At 47.8% G+C, this 18,834-nt stretch overlaps 1 protein-coding gene across 9 annotated transcripts in view; it reads left to right on the top strand.

Moving 5' to 3' along the window:
• LOC129855083 (calcium-dependent secretion activator 2-like) overlaps positions 1–18,834 on the top strand; it is a 240,038-nt gene that overhangs the window by 112,008 nt on the left and 109,196 nt on the right. For all 9 annotated transcript variants that reach the window (XM_055922398.1, XM_055922396.1, XM_055922395.1 and 6 more), the window contains 2 exons: positions 3,335–3,446; positions 8,139–8,278. In XM_055922398.1, coding sequence (XP_055778373.1) covers positions 3,335–3,446; positions 8,139–8,278 — 252 coding nt within the window. The remainder of the gene's footprint in view (positions 1–3,334; positions 3,447–8,138; positions 8,279–18,834) is intronic.

The following is an 18,834-nucleotide window of genomic DNA, read 5'->3' as shown; positions in this document are numbered from 1 at the left end:
CAATGACAGTGCTGGGTCCACAGAACCTCCTCCTCGAGTGGTGATTTTTCCTCTGCTGTCCGCTCCACTTGTTTTTCAGCATAGCGGCCGGGTGGCACCATTGGGAGGTGAATAGACAGCACGGTGGAGTTTGTGTTCGGTGGTGTAACCCCGGACCACCGTGCCATGCAGGTTCAGTGTTGGGTCAAGGAGTTCACCTGTCTGAGCTCACATCATTTCTACTTCCAAATTAGCTTGGCTAAAAACCCAGATGTCTTCTTGGTCATCTCGCAAGAGTTCTGGGCAGGGGCGCAACTTTGCCTTTAGAAGTGGGGATATTTATTTTCTAAACACTCCAAACATCCTACCCGACCGCTCAGAGACGTCCGCATGGTCTTAAAGGACACCATTGCCCTGTTTTGAATCACATTCCAATGGTAAAACTGGGGGCACAGAAATGCAATTTTACAATGCATTTCAGAATCCCCTGTCCCCAGTGAAAGTTGTGCGCCTGGTTAAGGGTCTACCCAATCTAGACATGTGGCTAGTAGTAGCATACATAGCTGGTTATAATGATGTGTTGGAGTGTATTCCTTAACACAGTTGCTTAAAGTGTTCCCCCACCTGATTGAAATGGAAATGAAGATGAATCCCAGGCTCTGGCCATATTAAAGTCTCGTATTAGGTGAAGTCCTGCTGCTGTGCCCTTTAAACATGTCTGTGGGAACACTAGTTTAATTGTTTTTATCGTTCCACCTCATTTAGCTGAACATTTATCATCTTGTCCTCCGAACCTTAAATTTAAAATATTTGAGGCTCTTGAGACCTCTGGTCACCAAATGTTCATATCATGCCATCCACATAGCCAAGGGATACAGTTAACAGCCTCTGTTGTGTGACTCAGCACCACATTATCCCTCTGATCACATTACGACTCTGCTACTGTCTCACAGCCTCCAGCAGAAGTTAAATGTCTGCTTTTTGATGATGAGGTTGCAGTGAGTCATTGCTTGTTGCCGTGCGCCTGGACGTTGATTTCGGCATTGGTTATTAGACTGGCGGCGGCAGCAGTCTGGTAATGCATTAATAAGACTGCCCTTTCAGACTCTCAGAGCTCAGACCGTGAGTGCTCTCCAGTACCTGTCACTACAATATACCATCATCTTCATTAGCCCAGAAACCAGAAAAACATGGCCTTCAAGCCATAATCTGGAAGAATACTTGCTGTTCAATTTAATTGTCATTTCAATTAATGACATACCCTTTGATTCTTGAATAACATAACTTTGTACATGGCCTTGGTACAAGTGTCTTATCCCTATCATAACCAAAATACAGTCAAACTATGTAGGAATATGTTTTTTTCATAATCTCATAGACAGCCAGTCCATGTGTTCATAGCGCTGTCTATTGCTCAATCATTACACAATCTTAAGGACCTTTTTGTATCCTTTTCCTTACCGTTCGAGGCTCCATTCAATTTGAACTCATTATACTCCTCTGCGTAGGCTGACAGCGAGACAACAACTGATTTTTCAGCGTTGGATTTCAGGGCAGTTACTTGACTGAAAATGAATCAGTGAATTTCTAAGTATTTTTAACATAGACACACAGTGCTTGTCCTTCAGCAGAGATGGGAGAATACCTTCCTTCCTACACACTCGCTAGTCTGGCGCTCTTTTCAAGGAATAAATGGACTCAATGTTTTGCTCCAGCCGGGTCCGTCATTGCTGCTATTCTATTCCTCGTCAGATCTGATAATGCATCTGATACAAACGCCTTAAGTAAATATAGCTAACATAGTTAACCTCCCTCGCATGGCAAACTTAACTGTTGACTTGTGGGCTTTCCTAAGAGAGGCGAACAAAGGCAGAACAGTGTCGGGTAAAGTCTGCTAAGGGTTATCTCCAGAGTCCATTTTCTTTGTGTACAATGATAGAAATAACAAGAGACAAACAATAGCCACTTCTTGTTTGAATTGCCCTTTGGCTTTACCCTCCTCTGTTAATTAGCAGTTCGTATTTCTTTTGTCTCTCGCAACTTGAGGGACAGATCGTTTTGAACGCATTCCACACCACATGTTGCCATGGCAACTGGGGAAAAATAATTTGTTAGCTACATTGGATTCCTGCTGTCATTGAGAAGCAAAGGGTCATTCAGCATTCTGAGGCCATGCAAGCATGTAACTGAACACACACACACACACACACACACACACACACACACACACACACACACACACACACACACACACACACACACACACACACACACACACACACACACACACACACACACACACACACACACACACACACTAACAGACACTCGTGACCCGTCGTGCAGGTGCTATCCCACTAGGCACAGACGTCAGGTCAACGCTAGTTTTGACATATATTTAATTGTAAAACCAAAAACATTTTAACCATGTCATTGGATTCAGGGTAAAATACAGACATTCCTGAAATCCCTTTACATTGATGACGTTTTGCAAATCCAATCACTTTTCCACTTCGATTTATCATCACACAGATTTTTGTTGTTGTTGTAATTAAGTGCAAACAACGTTGATTCATCCAGTTTGTGCACAGTGGGATATCTGAACGACCCACCATGCTCGTGCTCATCCTCAACCTTGAACCCACATCAGAAGCTTCCAGAGTACAGACCTACAATGACTAGATTGGGTAACTCACTCATCATTGCTGTATAACCATGAAGAAAGGAAACAGCAGAGGTTTTGCAGCTGTAAAAGAACAGCACACATCTTTAGATAAAGGCCCACAAAATGCCATGTGATACAGTCAGCCGTGTGGAGGAAGAGGTGAAGCACTGCAAACACACACACTGACTTTCATAGAAAACCGTGTCACTGCCATTCTCTCGTCTAGAAGCTGAGCGAGCGTTGGCTGCACACATCTGAAAATGCCTTATTTCTTATGCAAAATCAATTCCAGAGTTACTGTTCAACAACTTCCAGGCACAATGGGAGGCACCACTCCTCACCGGACATTCACTGGGTGGCCACTCTGGTAGAAAGAGGAAGCGTTGTGTGACAGAAGAACAGAAAGGGTGACAAAAAGGTTTCTATGGTAATACAATTCCAGAGTCTTTGGTCTGTGAGCACCCACAATGGGTTATTGGCAGCAAGATAATGGGTACAAAGGTGGGTAATCGCCATTTAAAATGGACTTGCCTGATATTTTGACTCTCCCCCCCCCCCCCCCCCCCCTTAACGCTTATGATTGCTGAATACACACAAATACCGTTATGGCGCTTAAAATCAGCTCTTAGTTACTCAACAATTGTAGTCCTATGCATGTTTAATCCTGAGGGGTGGAATCTTGTCTTTCAGGTGGGGCACTCAGGGGGACTTCATGACGACGCACCCGTTACCAATGGTCAAAGTCAAGCTGTTCACAGAGAGCACAGGGGTACTAGCTCTGGAAGACAAGGAGCTGGGACGGGTAAGACACCAGCCCATATATACATCAACCTATTTTTATTTATATCAGTCACTATCACTATCAACCATTATTCATATAATTTAAATCAATATCTTTCACTTGATATCATTCACTATCAACCGCTATTGATATCAACCGCTATTGATACTAGCAATTAGCATGACCCAATGAAATCATTGTCTAGGCAATGTAACAATGTAGCCCAAACAGTCATGTACCAAGGCTAGTTTTTCCCGACATGAATGCCATTGAGATTTTTGAGACATGCATTGCATTGAATGTGCAAGAGCTGTAGGTGTTATTGTACAGAAGAGTCCCATCTCACTTCTCTCTATCATTATCTATTCCTCTTCTCTATGAGAAACAGATGACTTTCTCTAAAACACTTTCAACACTGCCAACTTGATAACACTGCCAACTTGATAACACTGCCAAAACAATGAGCTCCACTATAATCTCTCCCAATCAGTGGTAAAGGGGATATGCCACACACACATTCTGCCGACTCATTGCTTTTTGTTTTAGCTCTTTCATTCTCGTTTTTCATCTCTTTTGTTAAAAGTAATTGCTTTAAAAGTCTGACCCTCTCCATTCCTGTTTTCCTCTTTCCCCCTCTTTCCTCACCGTCTCTACTCTGTCTGTGGTACCCTATCCCCCTCCACATCACTATCCACATCACTATCCACATCACTATCCCCCTCCACATCACTATCCACATCCCTATCCCCCTCCACATCACTATCCACATCCCTATCCCCCTCCCCATCACTATCCACATCCCTATCCCCCTCCCCATCACTATCCACATCCCTATCCCCCTCCCCATCACTATCCACATCCCTATCCCCCTCCCCATCACTATCCACATCCCTATCCCCCTCCACATCACTATCCACATCCCTATCCCCCTCCACATCACTATCCACATCACTATCCACATCCCTATCCCCCTCCACATCACTATCCACATCACTATCCACATCCCTATCCCCCTCCACATCACTATCCACATCCCTATCCCCCTCCCCATCACTATCCACATCCCTATCCCCCTCCCCATCACTATCCGCATCACTATCCACATCCCCCTCCCCATCACTATCCACATCACTATCCACATCCCCCTCCCCATCACTATCCACATCACTATCCCCCTCCCCATCACTATCCACATCACTATCCCCCTCCCCATCACTATCCACATCACTATCCACATCCCTATCCCCCTCCCCATCACTATCCACATCCCTATCCCCCTCCCCATCACTATCCACATCCCCCTCCCCATCACTATCCACATCCCTATCCCCCTCCCCATCACTATCCACATCACTATCCCTATCCTCCTCCCCATCACTATCCACATCACTATCCACATCCCCCTCCCCATCATTATCCACATCCCTATCCCCCTCCCCATCACTATCCACATCCCTATCCCCCTCCCCATCACTATCCACATCACTATCCCTATCCCCCTCCCCATCACTATCCACATCACTATCCACATCCCCCTCCCCATCACTATCCACATCACTATCCCCCTCCCCATCACTATCCACATCACTATCCCCCTCCCTATCACTATCCACATCACTATCCACTTCCCCCGCTCCATCACTATCCACATCACTATCCCCCTCCCCATCACTATCCACATCACTATCCACATCCCCCTCCCCATCACTATCCACATCCCTATCCCCCTCCCCATCACTATCCACATCACTATCCCCCTCCCCATCACTATCCACATCACTATCCACATCCCCCTCCCCATCAATATCCACATCACTATCCCCCTCCCATCACTATCCACATCACTATCCCCCTCCCCATCCCTATCCACATCACTATCCACATCCCTATCCCCCTCCCCATCACTATCCACATCACTATCCACATCCCCCTCCCCATCACTATCCACATCACTATCCCCCTCCCCATCACTATCCACATCCCTATCCCCCTCCCCATCACTATCCACATCACTATCCCCCTCCCCATCACTATCCACATCACTATCCCCCTCCCCATCACTATCAACATCCCTATCCCCATCACTATCCACATCCCCCTCCACATCACTATCCACATCACTATCCCTATACTCCTCCCCATCACTATCCACATCCCTATCCTCCTCCCCATCACTATCCACATCACTATCCCCCTCCCCATCACTATCCACATCCCCCTCCCCATCACTATCCACATCCCCCTCCCCATCACTATCCACATCCCCCTCCCCATCACTATCCACATCCCCCTCCCCATCACTATCCACATCACTATCCACATCACTATCCACATCACTATCCACATCACTATCCACATCACTATCCACATCCCCCTCCACATCCCCCTCCACATCCCCCTCCACATCCCCCTCCACATCCCCCTCCACATCCCCCTCCACATCCCCCTCCACATCCCCATCCACATCACTATCCACATCCCCCTCCACATCCCCCTCCACATCCCCCTCCACATCCCCCTCCACATACCCCTCCACATCCCCCTCCACATCACTATCCACCTCACTATCCACATCTCTATCCACATCCCCCTCCCCATCACTATCCACATCCCCCTCCCCATCACTATCCACATCACTATCCACATCCCCCTCCCCATCACTATCCACATCCCTATCCCCCTCCACATCACTATCCACATCACTATCCACATCCCTATTCCCCTCCCCATCACTATCCACATCCCTATCCCCCTCCCCATCACTATCCACATCACTATCCACATCCCTATTCCCCTCCACATCACTATCCACATCACTATCCACATCCCTATCCCCATCCCTATCCCCCTCACCATCCCCATCCCTATACACATCCCTATACACACCCCTATCCCCCTCCACATCACTATCCACATCCCTATTCCCCTCCACATCACTATCCACATCCCTATCCCTATCCCCCTCACCATCCCCATCCCTATACACATCCCTATACACACCCCTATCCCCCTCCACATCACTATCCACATCCCTATTCCCCTCCACATCACTATCCACATCCCTATCCCCATCCCTATCCCCCTCACCATCCCCATCCCTATACACATCCCTATACACACCCCTATCCCCCTCCACATCACTATCCACATCCCTATTCCCCTCCACATCACTATCCACATCCCTATCCCCATCCCTATCCCCCTCACCATCCCCATCCCTATACACATCCCTATACACACCCCTATCCCCCTCACCATCCCTATACACATCCCTATCCCCCTCACCATCCCCATCCCTATACACCCCCCTATCCCCCTCACCATCCCTATGCACACCCCTATCCCCCTCACCATCCCTATACACATCCCTATCCCCCTCACCATCCCTTTACACATCCCTATCCCCCTCACCATCCCTTTACACATCCCTATACACATCCCTATCCCCCTCACCATCCCCATCCCTATACACATCCCCATCCCTGTCCCCATCCCTGTCTCATCCCTATCTCTAACAACATCCCCCTCCTTATCACCGCCCCCCCTCCTTATCCCTGTTCTCCTCCCTATCCCCGTCCCCTTCCCTCTCCTTATCACCGCCCCCCCTCCTTATCCCCGTTCTCCTCCCTATCCCCGTCCCCTTCCCTCTCCTTATCACCGCCCCCCCTCCTTATCCCCGTTCTCCTCCCTATCCCCGTCCCCTTCCCTCTCCCCCTCCCTATCTCTATCCCTCTCCCCATCCCTATCCCCCTCCCTCGTGCTCTCTCTTTCCTCACCCTCTCTCTAACACACTCACACTCATATCCAGCAACTCAAAACACAAATGTTTCTATATAAAGATGAGGATCTCATTGCTAAAGCTTTGGATTCTATCTGAATCCCTTTCCTGCATACGGAGCAACTGCAGAGGGGGTTGTGATGAGAAAGAAGTGTCTCTCTGTCTATGACACCCCCTCCCCATCTCTGTCTTTCCTCACCATCTCTACTCTTCCCCCAGCCAGACAGCCATGGTTTTCTGATGTCCTTCACCTGTCTGTTCCTATCATTGTCACAGAATTTGGATGTGTCAGTCACTGACTAACTGTCTGATGAGAGACGCTGTTTGTGTATTGTGTGTGTGTGTGCGTGTCCAGCTGTTAATCATTACTTCACCTTGTGTAAAATTGCAAATTCTCCTTTTTTCTTCTCTCCTGTGCCCTCTCCCTTTCGTCACCCCCATTCTTCCCTCTCTCCCTTCCTTCCCTTTCCTCCCCCCTTTCCCCCCCCAATCCATTCCCTCTCTCCCATTCCCTCTCTCTCTTCTCTCTCTTTCTTCTCTCACTCTGTTCCCTCTCTCTCTTCCCTCTCTCTCTCGCTCTTCTCTCTCTCTCGCTCTTCTCTCTCTCTCGCTCTTCTCTCTCTCTCGCTCTTCTCTCTCTCTTCTCTCGCTCTTCCCTCTCTCTCTCCTCTCTCTTCCCTCTCTCCCTCCTCTCTCTTCCCTCTCTCTCCTCTCTCTCTCCTCTCTCTCTCCTCGCTGTCTCTCTCTCTTTCCTCTGTCTCTCTCTCTTCTCTCTCTCTCTCTCTCTTCCCTCTCTTTCCTCTCTCTCTCTCTCTTTCCTCTCTCTCTCTCTCTTCCCTCTCTCTCTCTCTCTCTCTCTCTCTCTCTCTCTCTCTCTCCTCTCCTCTCTCTTTTCCCTCCTCTCTCTCTATCCTCTCCCTCCCTCTCATTCCCAGGTGATCCTGAACCCCACCACCAACGGACCCAAGCAGGCTGAGCTTCACAAGATGGTGGTGTCAAAGAGCAGTCAGGACTCAGAGCTGAAGATCAAACTAGCCGTCCGCATGGACAAACCCCCCAACATGAAGCACAGCGGGTAAGAACTCTACTACCCAGTCACACTGAGGGTAAGAACTCTACTACCCAGTCACACTGAGGGTATGAACCACACTACCCAGTCACACTGAGGGTATGAACCACACTACCCAGTCACACTGAGGGTATGAACCACACCACCCAGTCATACTGAGGGTATGAACCACACTACCCAGTCATACTGAGGGTATGAACCACACCACCCAGTCATACTGAGGGTATGAACCACACCACCCAGTCATACTGAGGGTATGAACCACACTACCCAGTCATACTGAGGGTATGAACCACACTACCCAGTCATACTGAGGGTATGAACCACACTACCCAGTCATACTGAGGGTATGAACCACACTACCCAGTCATACTGAGGGTATGAACCACACTACCCAGTCATACTGAGGGTATGAACCACACCACCCAGTCACACTGAGGGTATGAACCACACCACCCAGTCACACTGAGGGTATGAACCACACTACCCAGTCATACTGAGGGTATGAACCACACCAAATACAACAGGTGTTGTACAGTGAAATGCTTACAGTGAAATGCCTACTTGCAAGCCCTTAACCAACAATGCAGTTTTAAGAAAAAAAGTGTTAAATAAACTCAGCAAAAAAAGAAACGTCCCTTTATCAGGACCCTTTCAAAGATAATTCATAAAAATCCAAATAACTTCACAGATCTTCATTGTAAAGGGTTTAAACACTGTTTCCATGCTTTTTCAATGAGCCATAAACAATTAATGAACATGCACCTGTGGAACGGTCGTTAAGACACTAACAGCTTACAGACGGTAGGCAATTAAAGGTCACAGTTATGAAAATGTAGGACACTAAAGAGGCCTTTCTACTGACTCTGAAAAACACCAACATGAAGATGGACAGGGTCCCTGCTCATCTGCGTGAATGTGCCTTAGGCATGCTGCAAGGAGGCATGAGGACTCCAGATGTGGCCAGGGCAATTTATTGCTATGTCCATAGTGTGAGACGCCTAAGACAGCGCTACAGGGAGACAGGACGGACACTGATCGTCCTCGCAGTGGCAGACCACATGTAACAACACCTGCACAGGATCGGTACATCCGAACATCACACCTGCAGGACAGGTACAGGATGGCAACAACAACTGCCCCTGTTACACCAGGAACGCACAATCCCTCCATCAGTGCTCAGACTGTCCGCAATAGGCTGAGAGAGGCTGAACTTAGGGCTTGTAGGCCTGTTGTAATGCAAGTCCTCACCAGACATCACCGGCAACAACATCGCCTATGGGCACAAACCCACCGTCGCTGGACCAGACAGGACAGGCAAAAAGTGCTCTTCACTGACGAGTCGCGATTTTGTCTCACCAGGGGTGATGGTCGGATTTGCGTTTAACGTCGAAAGAATGAGTGTTACACCGAGGCCTGTACTCTGGAGCGGGATCGATTTGGAGGTGGAGGGTCCATCATGGTCTGGGGAGGTGTGTCACAGCATCATCGGACTGAGCTTGTTGCAGTCGTTCTGTGCGTGATTTCCTGCAAGACAGAAATGTCAGTGTTCTTCCATGGCCAGCGAAGATCCCGGATCTCAATCACATTGAGCACGTCTGCGACCTGTTGGAACGGAGGGTGAGGGCTAGGGCCATTCCCCTCAGAAATGTCTTGCAGATGCATTGGGGTAACCTCTCTAACCTCTCTATTACCGAGCTGTCGGTAATAAAGCCCTTTTGTCTGGAAAAACTCATTCTGATTGTCTGGACCTGGCTGCCAGGTGGCTGGAAATCCATAGATTGGGGTCTAATGAATTAATTTCAATTTACTGATTTCCTTATATGAACTGTAACTCAGTAAAATCTTTGAAATTGTTTCATTTCCCTGGCCTAGAGTTTACTAGGACATGTTTTGTATGGGATATGTCTGTTTTTCTCCCATTGCATCATAAGATCTGATGAAAAACAGCAAAGTGACTAATGCACGTGTCAAACTCATTCCTCGGGGGGCCGAGTGTCTGCGAGTTTTCACTCCTCCCTTGTACTTGATTGATGAATGAAGGTCACTGATTAGTTAGAAAACCCCAAAAACAGCAGACACTAGGCCCTCCATGGCCCTCCAGGAAGGGTTAGGCTGGAATAAAAACTGTCATAAGAACATGAGGCAAAGAAAGGATAGCAGTGTCCCCTAGTGGTGACTGACAGATTGAGAGAAGGAAACGGTGAGAGAGAAAGATGATGAGCTAAGCTTAGAAAAGCAGAGGCATGGACAACTACTGTCTGTCAGTAAGCGAACATAACAGTTGGTATATGAGGTGTGTGTGTGTGTGTGTGTGTGTGTGTGTGTGTGTGTGTGAGTAATTCTGCCTTGTCTATTGGACAGGAATCCATTACTTGAGGTTGATGTAATTGGATGTATTTCATGTTGGGCCTCCTTTGCTCCAGCAGATGGCAGCCCAGACCCATTTCTAAAACCAATGACATTCATTCATGCATCAGTCAAATCAGTGGAGTACCAAGACTGGTCTTAGTGAGGTCATTTCCTAACTATGACTCTGCTAGTAATTAGTGAAGAGACACCGGGTGAAGAGTGTTCACATGTGCGCACATGCCTGTGTGTGTATGTTTCGGTCTGTCTGCAGGATGGTAGGCTACCTCTAATTGGCTAGTGTCTCTTCAGAAGTTTAATACCATCTCAGGTGACCCTTCGAGTACCAAGGAGGACACTACCGTGTACTGTGTGTGTGTATATATATATATATATATATATATATATATATATATATATATATATATATATATACAGTGGGGCAAAAAGGTATTTAGTCAGCCACCAATTGTGCAAGTTCTCCCACTTAAAAAGATGAGAGAGGCCTGGAAAAAAAATCCAGAAAATCACATTGTAGGATTTTTAATGAATTTATTTGCAAATTATGGTGGAAAATAAGTATTTGGTCAATAACAAAAGTTTATCTCAATACTTTGTTATATACCCTTTGTTGGCAATGACAGAGATCAAACGTTTTCTGTAAGTCTTCACAAGGTTTTCACACACTGTTGCTGGTATTTTGGCCCATTCCTCCATGCAGATCTCCTCTAGAGCAGTGATGTTTTGGGGCTGTTGCTGTGCAACACGGACTTTCAACTCCCTCTCAGGCCTCTCTCATCTTTTTAAGTGGGAGAACTTGCACAATTGGTGGCTGACTAAAGACTTTTTTGCCCCACTGTATATATACACTGCTCAAAAAATAAAGGGAACACTTAAACAACACAATGTAACTCCAAGTCAATCACACTTCTGTGAAATCAAACTGTCCACCTAGGAAGCAGCACTGATTGACAATAAATTTCACATGCTGTTGTGCAAATGGAATAGACAAAAGGTGGAAATTATAGGCAATTAGCAAGACACCCCCAATAAAGGAGTGGTTCTGCAGGTGGTGACCACAGACCACTTCTCAGTTCCTATGCTTCCTGGCTGATGTTTTGGTCACTTTTGAATGCTGGCGGTGCTTTCACTCTAGTGGTAGCATGAGACGGAGTCTACAACACACAAGTGGCTCAGGTAGTGCAGCTCATCCAGGATGGCACATCAATGCGAGCTGTGGCAAGAAGGTTTGCTGTGTCTGTCAGCGTTGTGTCCAGAGCATGGAGGCGCTACCAGGAGACAGGCCAGTACATCAGGAGACGTGGAGGAGGCCGTAGGAGGGCAACAACCCAGCAGCAGGACCGCTACCTCCGCCTTTGTGCAAGGAGGAGCAGGTGGAGCACTGCCAGAGCCCTGCAAAATGACCTCCAGCAGCCCACAAATGTGCATGTGTCTGCTCAAACGGTCAGAAACAGACTCCATGAGGGTGGTATGAGGGCCCGACGTCCACAGGTGGGGGTTGTGCTTACAGCCCAACACCGTGCAGGACGTTTGGCATTTGCCAGAGAACACCAAGATTGGCAAATTCGCCACTGGCGCCCTGTGCTCTTCACAGATGTAAGCAGGTTCACACTGAGCACATGTGACAGACGTGACAGAGTCTGGAGACGCCGTGGAGAACGTTCTGCTGCCTGCAACATCCTCCAGCATGACCGGTTTCATGTCTCGCTCCATCCACCAACGCCACGTTGCACCACAGACTGTCCAGGAGTTGGCGGATGCTTTAGTCCAGGTCTGGGAGGAGATCCCTCAGGAGACCATCCGCCACCTCATCAGGAGCATGCCCAGGCGTTGTAGGGAGGTCATACAGGCACGTGGAGGCCACACACACTACTGAGCCTCATTTTGACTTATTTTAAGGACATTACATCAAAGTTGGATCAGCTTGTAGTGTGGTTTTCCACTTTAATTTTGAGTGTGACTCCAAATCCAGACCTCCATGGGTTGATGAATTTGATTTCCATTGATCATTTTTGTGTGATTTTGTTGTCAGCACATTCAACTATGTAAAGAAAAAAGTATTTAATGAGAATATTTCATTCATTCAGATCTAGGATGTGTTATTTTAGTGTTCCCTTTATTTTTTTGAGCAGTGTATATTTATATATATATATATATACTGAGCAAAAATATAAATACAACATGCAACAATTTCTATGATTTTACTGAGTTACAGTTCATATAAGGAATCAGTCAGTTTAAATAATTAAATTAGGCCCTAATCTATGGATTTCACATGACTGGGCAGGAGCGCTGCTGTGGGTGGGCCTGGCAGTGCGTAGGCTCACCCCTTGGGAGACTGGCCCACCCACTGGGGAGCAATGCCCAGCTTCTTGATCTGCAACACCTATCAGGTGGACAGATTATCTTGGCAAAGGATAAATTCTCACTAACAGGAATGTAAACAAATTTATTTATCATTTTAGCAAAATAAGCTTTTTGTGCATATTTAAGATTTCTGGGATCTTTTATTTCAGCTCATGAAACATGGGACCAACACTTTACATGTTGCATTTATATTTTTGTTCAGTGTGTTTATATATATATATATATATATATATATAATATATATATATGCTAGTGAACGTGTTTTTAATTCATGTGTATAAGACCATGTCTGAATTTTAAATCGACAGTGTTTCTCCAAATTCTTGTCCATGACTTTGATTATAATTGTGTTGCAACACTGTAGATTTAAAATTCAGACATGGTCTTATACACATGAATTAAAACACGTTCACAAGCATGCATATTCCACATCAACATGTAACCCCCCCCCCACACACACACACACACGCATACACGGGGCGGACTGGGAACAAAAATCGGCCCTGGCATTTCTAACACACCGGCCCATTATTAAATAATTATAATTTTGCTCAGAAAACCCAAGTTAGACAGGCCCACTAGGCAAAAAATGGATCAACCCAGTCCGCCCCTGCACATACACACGTCAACACACTAGGCACACTTGAGGACTGTCCATTTTAGGACGGAAGAAAGAAAGTGAGCAAAGCAGGAAAAGGAAGAGAGAAAGAGACCAGGAAGAAAAGCAGACAGACTTACAGACAGAGATGGAGAGGTTGGATTTTCAGGTTGAACGCTTCTCCATTAAAAGCAGCCATCTGTTGATGGAAGCTGAAGAGGCAAAGAGAAGAGGGAGCTCTCAGCTCTCCCAAAGACTGCAATCTGCCCCCCCCCCCCTCCCCCACGAAGAGGGGATGAGGAGGGAGAGATATGAGCAAGAGAGAGAAAAGGCACAGGGTAGATTCTGTTTCAGCTCTCCCAAAGACTGCAATCTGCCACCACCACCAACCCCTGGGATGAGGGAGGGAGGCAGTTAATGAGAGTGGGAGATAAGCAAGAGAGAGAAGAGGCGAGAGAGAAGAGTATGTTCTGTCTCAGCTCTCACGAAGACTGAAAGACTGCAATCTGCCACCAGGGGGAGAGATGAGATGTATTGTCTATTTACAGATGATCTGGTGCTTCTGTCCCCAACCAAGGAGGCCTACAGCAGCACCTTGATCTTAATGCATGCAGAGCAGAATTAGTAATATACCCGCTAATTATCAAAATCCACATAAGAGTTGTTCAATTCTACAACCAGCTAAAAGGAAGCGATGCCCACACATTCCACCACAAAACCCTCACCTGCAGAGAGATGAATCTAGAGAAGAGTCCCCTCAGCCAGCTGGTTCAAGGGCTCTGTTCACAAACACAAATAGACTCCACAGAGCCCCAGGACAGCAACACAATTAGACCCAACCAAATCATGAGAAAACAAAAAGAAATTACTTGAAACATTGGAAAGAATTTAACAGAGCAAACTGGAATGCTATTTGGCTCTAAACAGAGCGTAAACAGTGGCAGAATACCTGACCACTGTGACTGACCCAAAATTAAGGAAAGCTGTTACTATGTTCAGACTCAGTGAGCATAGCCTTGCTATTGAGAAAGGCCGCCTTAGGCAAACCTGGCTCTCAAGAGAAGACAGGCTATGTGCACACTGCCACAAAATGAGGTGGGAACTGAGCTGCACTTCCTAACCTTCCTCCCCCTCCACGTCTCCCTCCCGTCTCTCTCTCCCTCCCGTCTCTCTCTCCCTCCCCGTCTCACGCTCTCTCTCCCTCACCGTCGCTCTCTTTATCCCTCCCTGTCTCTCTCGCTCTCTCTCTCCCTCCCCTTCTCTTTCCCTCCCTCCCCTTCTCTTTCCCTCCCTCCCCGTCTCTTTCCCCCCTCCCTGTCTCTCTCCGTCTCTCTATCCCCCTCTCGCTCTCCGTCTCTCTCTCTCTCCCTCCCTCCCCGTCTCTCTCTCCCTCCCCGTCTCTCTCTCCCTCCCCGTCTCTCTCTCTCCCTCCCCGTCTCTCTCTCTCCCTCCCCGTCTCTCTCTCTCCCTCCCCGTCTCTCTCTCTCCCTCCACGTCTCTCTCTCTCCCTCCCCGTCTCTCTCTCTCCCTCCCCGTCTCTCTCTCTCCCTCCCCGTCTCGCTCTCGCTCCCTCACCGTCTCGCTCTCGCTCCCTCACCGTCTCGCTCTCGCTCCCTCACCGTCTCGCTCTCGCTCCCTCACCGTCTCGCTCTCGCTCCCTCACCGTCTCGCTCTCGCTCCCTCACCGTCTCGCTCTCGCTCCCTCACCGTCTCGCTCTCGCTCCCTCACCGTCTCGCTCTCGCTCCCTCACCGCCTCTCTCTCTCTCTCCCTCACCGTCGCTCTCTCTCCCTCCCTCACCGTCGCTCTCTCTCCCTCCCTCACCGTCGCTCTCTTTCCCTCCCTCACCGTCGCTCTCTCTCCCTCCCTCACCGTCGCTCTCTCTCCCTCCCTCACCGTCGCTCTCTCTCTCTCCCTCACCGTCGCTCTCTCTCTCTCTCCCTCACCGTCGCTCTCTCTCTCTCTCCCTCACCGTCGCTCTCTCTCTCTCTCCCTCACCGTCGCTCTCTCTCTCTCTCCCTCACCGTCGCTCTCTCTCTCTCCCTCACCGTCGCTCTCTCTCTCTCCCTCACCGTCGCTCTCTCTTTCTCTCTCACCGTATCTCTCTCTCTCTCTCTCACCGTCGCTCTCTCTCTCTCCCTCACCGTCGCTCTCTCTCTCCCTCACCGTCGCTCTCTCTCTCTCCATCACAGTCGCTCTCTCTCTCTCCCTCACCGTCGCTCTCTCTCTCTCCCTCACCGTCGCTCTCTCTCTCTCCCTCACCGTCGCTCTCTTCCCCCCCTCCCGCTCTCTTTTCCCCCCTCCCTCTCCCCGTCTCGCTCTCTCCCTCTCCCCGTCTCGCTCTCTCCCTCTCCCCGTCTCGCTCTCTCCCTCTCCCCGTCTCGCTCTCTCCCTCTCCCCGTCTCGCTCTCTCCCTCTCCCCGTCTCGCTCTCTCCCTCTCCCCGTCTCGCTCTCTCCCTCTCCCCGTCTCGCTCTCCCCCTCTCCCCGTCTCGCTCTCTCCCTCTCCCCGTCTCGCTCTCTCCCTCCCCGTCTCGCTCTCTCCCTCCCCGTCTCGCTCTCTCCCTCTCCGTCTCGCTCTCTCCCTCTCCGTCTCGCTCTCTCCCTCTCTCGCTCTATCGCTCTCTCTCTATCGCTCTCTATCGCTCTCTCTCTCTCTATCGCTCTCTCTCTCTCTATCGCTCTCTCTCTCTCTATCGCTCTCTCTCTCTCTATCGCTCTCTCTCTCTATCGCTCTCTCTCTATATCGCTCTCTCTCTATCTCTCTCTCTCTCTCTCTCGCTCTCTCTCTATCGCTCTCTCTCTCTATCGCTCTCTCTCTCTCTCGCTCTCTCTCTCTCTCTCTCGCTCTCTCTCTCGCGCGCTCTCTCTCGCTCTCTCTCTCACGCTCTCTCTCTCGCGCGCTCTCTCTCGCGCGCTCTCTCTCGCGCGCTCTCTCTCGCGCGCTCTCTCTCGCGCGCTCTCTCTCGCGCGCTCTCGCTCGCTCGCTCTCTCTCGCGCTCTCTCTCGCGCTCTCGCTCGCTCGCTCTCTCTCTCTCGCTCTCTCTCGCTCTCGCTCTGTCTCTCCCTGTGTGTCTGCATCCCTCCCCGTCTCTCCCTCCATCCCTGTCTGTCTCGCCCTGTCTGCCTCCCTCTCCGTCTCTCCCTGTCTGCCTCCCTCCCTCTCCATCTCTCCCTGTCTGCCTCCCTCCCTCTCCATCTCTCCCTGTCTGTCTCCCTCCCTCTCCATCTCTCCCTGTCTGTCTCCCTCCCTCTCCATCTCTCCCTGTCTGTCTCCCTCCCTCTCCATCTCTCCCTGTCTGTCTCCCTCCCTCTCCATCTCTCCCTGTCTGTCTCCCTCCCTCTCATCTCTCTCTCAACCCATCCTCACTCCTTTGATTCACCAAGTCAGAAAGAGTTAAGGACTCTTGCCTTCCTCTTCTCCCACCCCTCCCCTTTCTCAGTCCCCCATATTCAGATGCCACTTCTCCTTTTAACTACCTCTCTCGCTCAAACATGGACAGACACCACTATTTTAGGGGTTTGTGTTGGATTACAAATGGTAAAAATGGACATAGAAAAAGCTTGTGTATTGGAATTCCCAACAACTAGGTGTAGTTGTAACAGATGTCCACACGGGAGCATTGTTAGTCCAATACTTGAAGTAGCAGGGTAGATGTTGCAGCCTATTTATTTGCTTATTGTACAGTTGAGTTTTTATCAATACCTATTTACTTACTAGCCTACACTTTATTTTGATAAATAAGCTCAAATAATTTCCCTGAAAAGGTTACAAAACTATATTAAACATTTGACACAATTGGGGAACTATTATAAAAAATGAAATACAAATGATAGGACAAATCTAGAAAATGCTTGATTTCCAGAACAGTAGTGTGGCATCAGATGTTCACCATTTTTACTTTAATTTCCTCACTTTTTTTTCTTCAAAACCATTGTTGATGGAAAAGGCTATTTAGTTGTCTTGTTATCCTGTTTGATTTGAACCTTTTTAGAGTAAACTTCAACCACTTTTTACAGTGTGATGTTTTAAGATATTCTGTTTATCACATTGATTTTCTTTGCCCATCTCATTCAATGGCTCTGATTTGCCCTGGTAAGAGCATGCTTTTCTCAGACAAATGACAGATTAATTCCACTGTGTGTGTTACCCCCTCACGTATACTCGAAATGCATATAGTTACAAACCAATTTAATTCCGTTGTGTGACTTTGTGACGAGGCCTTTTGAATTAAACTTAGCTGCATTAGAGCAAATTCGATTAATAAAAAAAATGGCCTACTTTTTGAAGTAAGCCTAAGGATTCTACGATAATGCCGTAGTTTCGAATAGACTGGGCCTACTAATGTAAACAAACACTTGGCAATAGGAAGTGTATAAGCATCATGCATTGTACCAAGGACTGAAAAGTGTCCTACAGCTGCTTGCTGGTCCACACGTCTGGGGCTGCGGATGGCCCGGTATTGTTGTCAGCTAAATGGGATCATGAGCGGCTAAAAAGTGTTTGAGAACGAACGGAAAATAATTTTCACAAGTGAATGATTACTTCTGCCACATCCTATCCCAACTCCCGGAGAATGCCCCAGATTTTCAGACCGTATTCACAGCAGATCCCAACCAAGACTGGAGGCCTTTTCTTAAAGGGGCAGCCCCTCTCCTTTTGACAAATTGTCTTCACAATCTATTGATTTCCTCCTTTCACTCTCTCATATCCCACATTATTTCCCATTGAGTTCCGTGAATAGGCGATTGATTATGGAGCTTCCAGATGTTAGTCATCATTGGCTTTGTGACCATGCTAACGTTTTCCAAGGGAAGATAGACTGGAGGAAAACGTTGGCTTGGTTTTCTCATCACCTATTATTATTATCATCCGTTGCATAATGCTTCTACAGTTTGGCTGATCACAGTTGGTATTTGCCAGTCATAAAATGCCCTGTTGTCACAATATTCATAATAATGTATTTTCGATAAGAACACGTCGATTATGTTCTCAGTGAATTATAGTTGTCTATATTCTTGGAAATATTTTTTTTAAAGAGCTGCATAATTTGTATCTTTATAAACAGCCTATATTGGTCACCTTGTAATCACCATTTAATTTGAGTGTTTTAATATGCCTAGTTTAAAGGTACTAAAAGTCACATATTAATCGAGACATCTTGTCATTTTTATATGTAACTTGTTTTTTAAATTTATTATAGTGAATTGAATTTATAGTGAATTGAA

The sequence above is a fragment of the Salvelinus fontinalis genome, chromosome 5 (assembly GCF_029448725.1).
Source record: "Salvelinus fontinalis isolate EN_2023a chromosome 5, ASM2944872v1, whole genome shotgun sequence".
Classification (NCBI taxonomy): Eukaryota; Metazoa; Chordata; class Actinopteri; order Salmoniformes; family Salmonidae; genus Salvelinus; species Salvelinus fontinalis.
The sequence above is the reverse complement of the archived record's forward strand: the minus strand, read 5'-3'. Positions and strand labels throughout refer to the sequence as shown.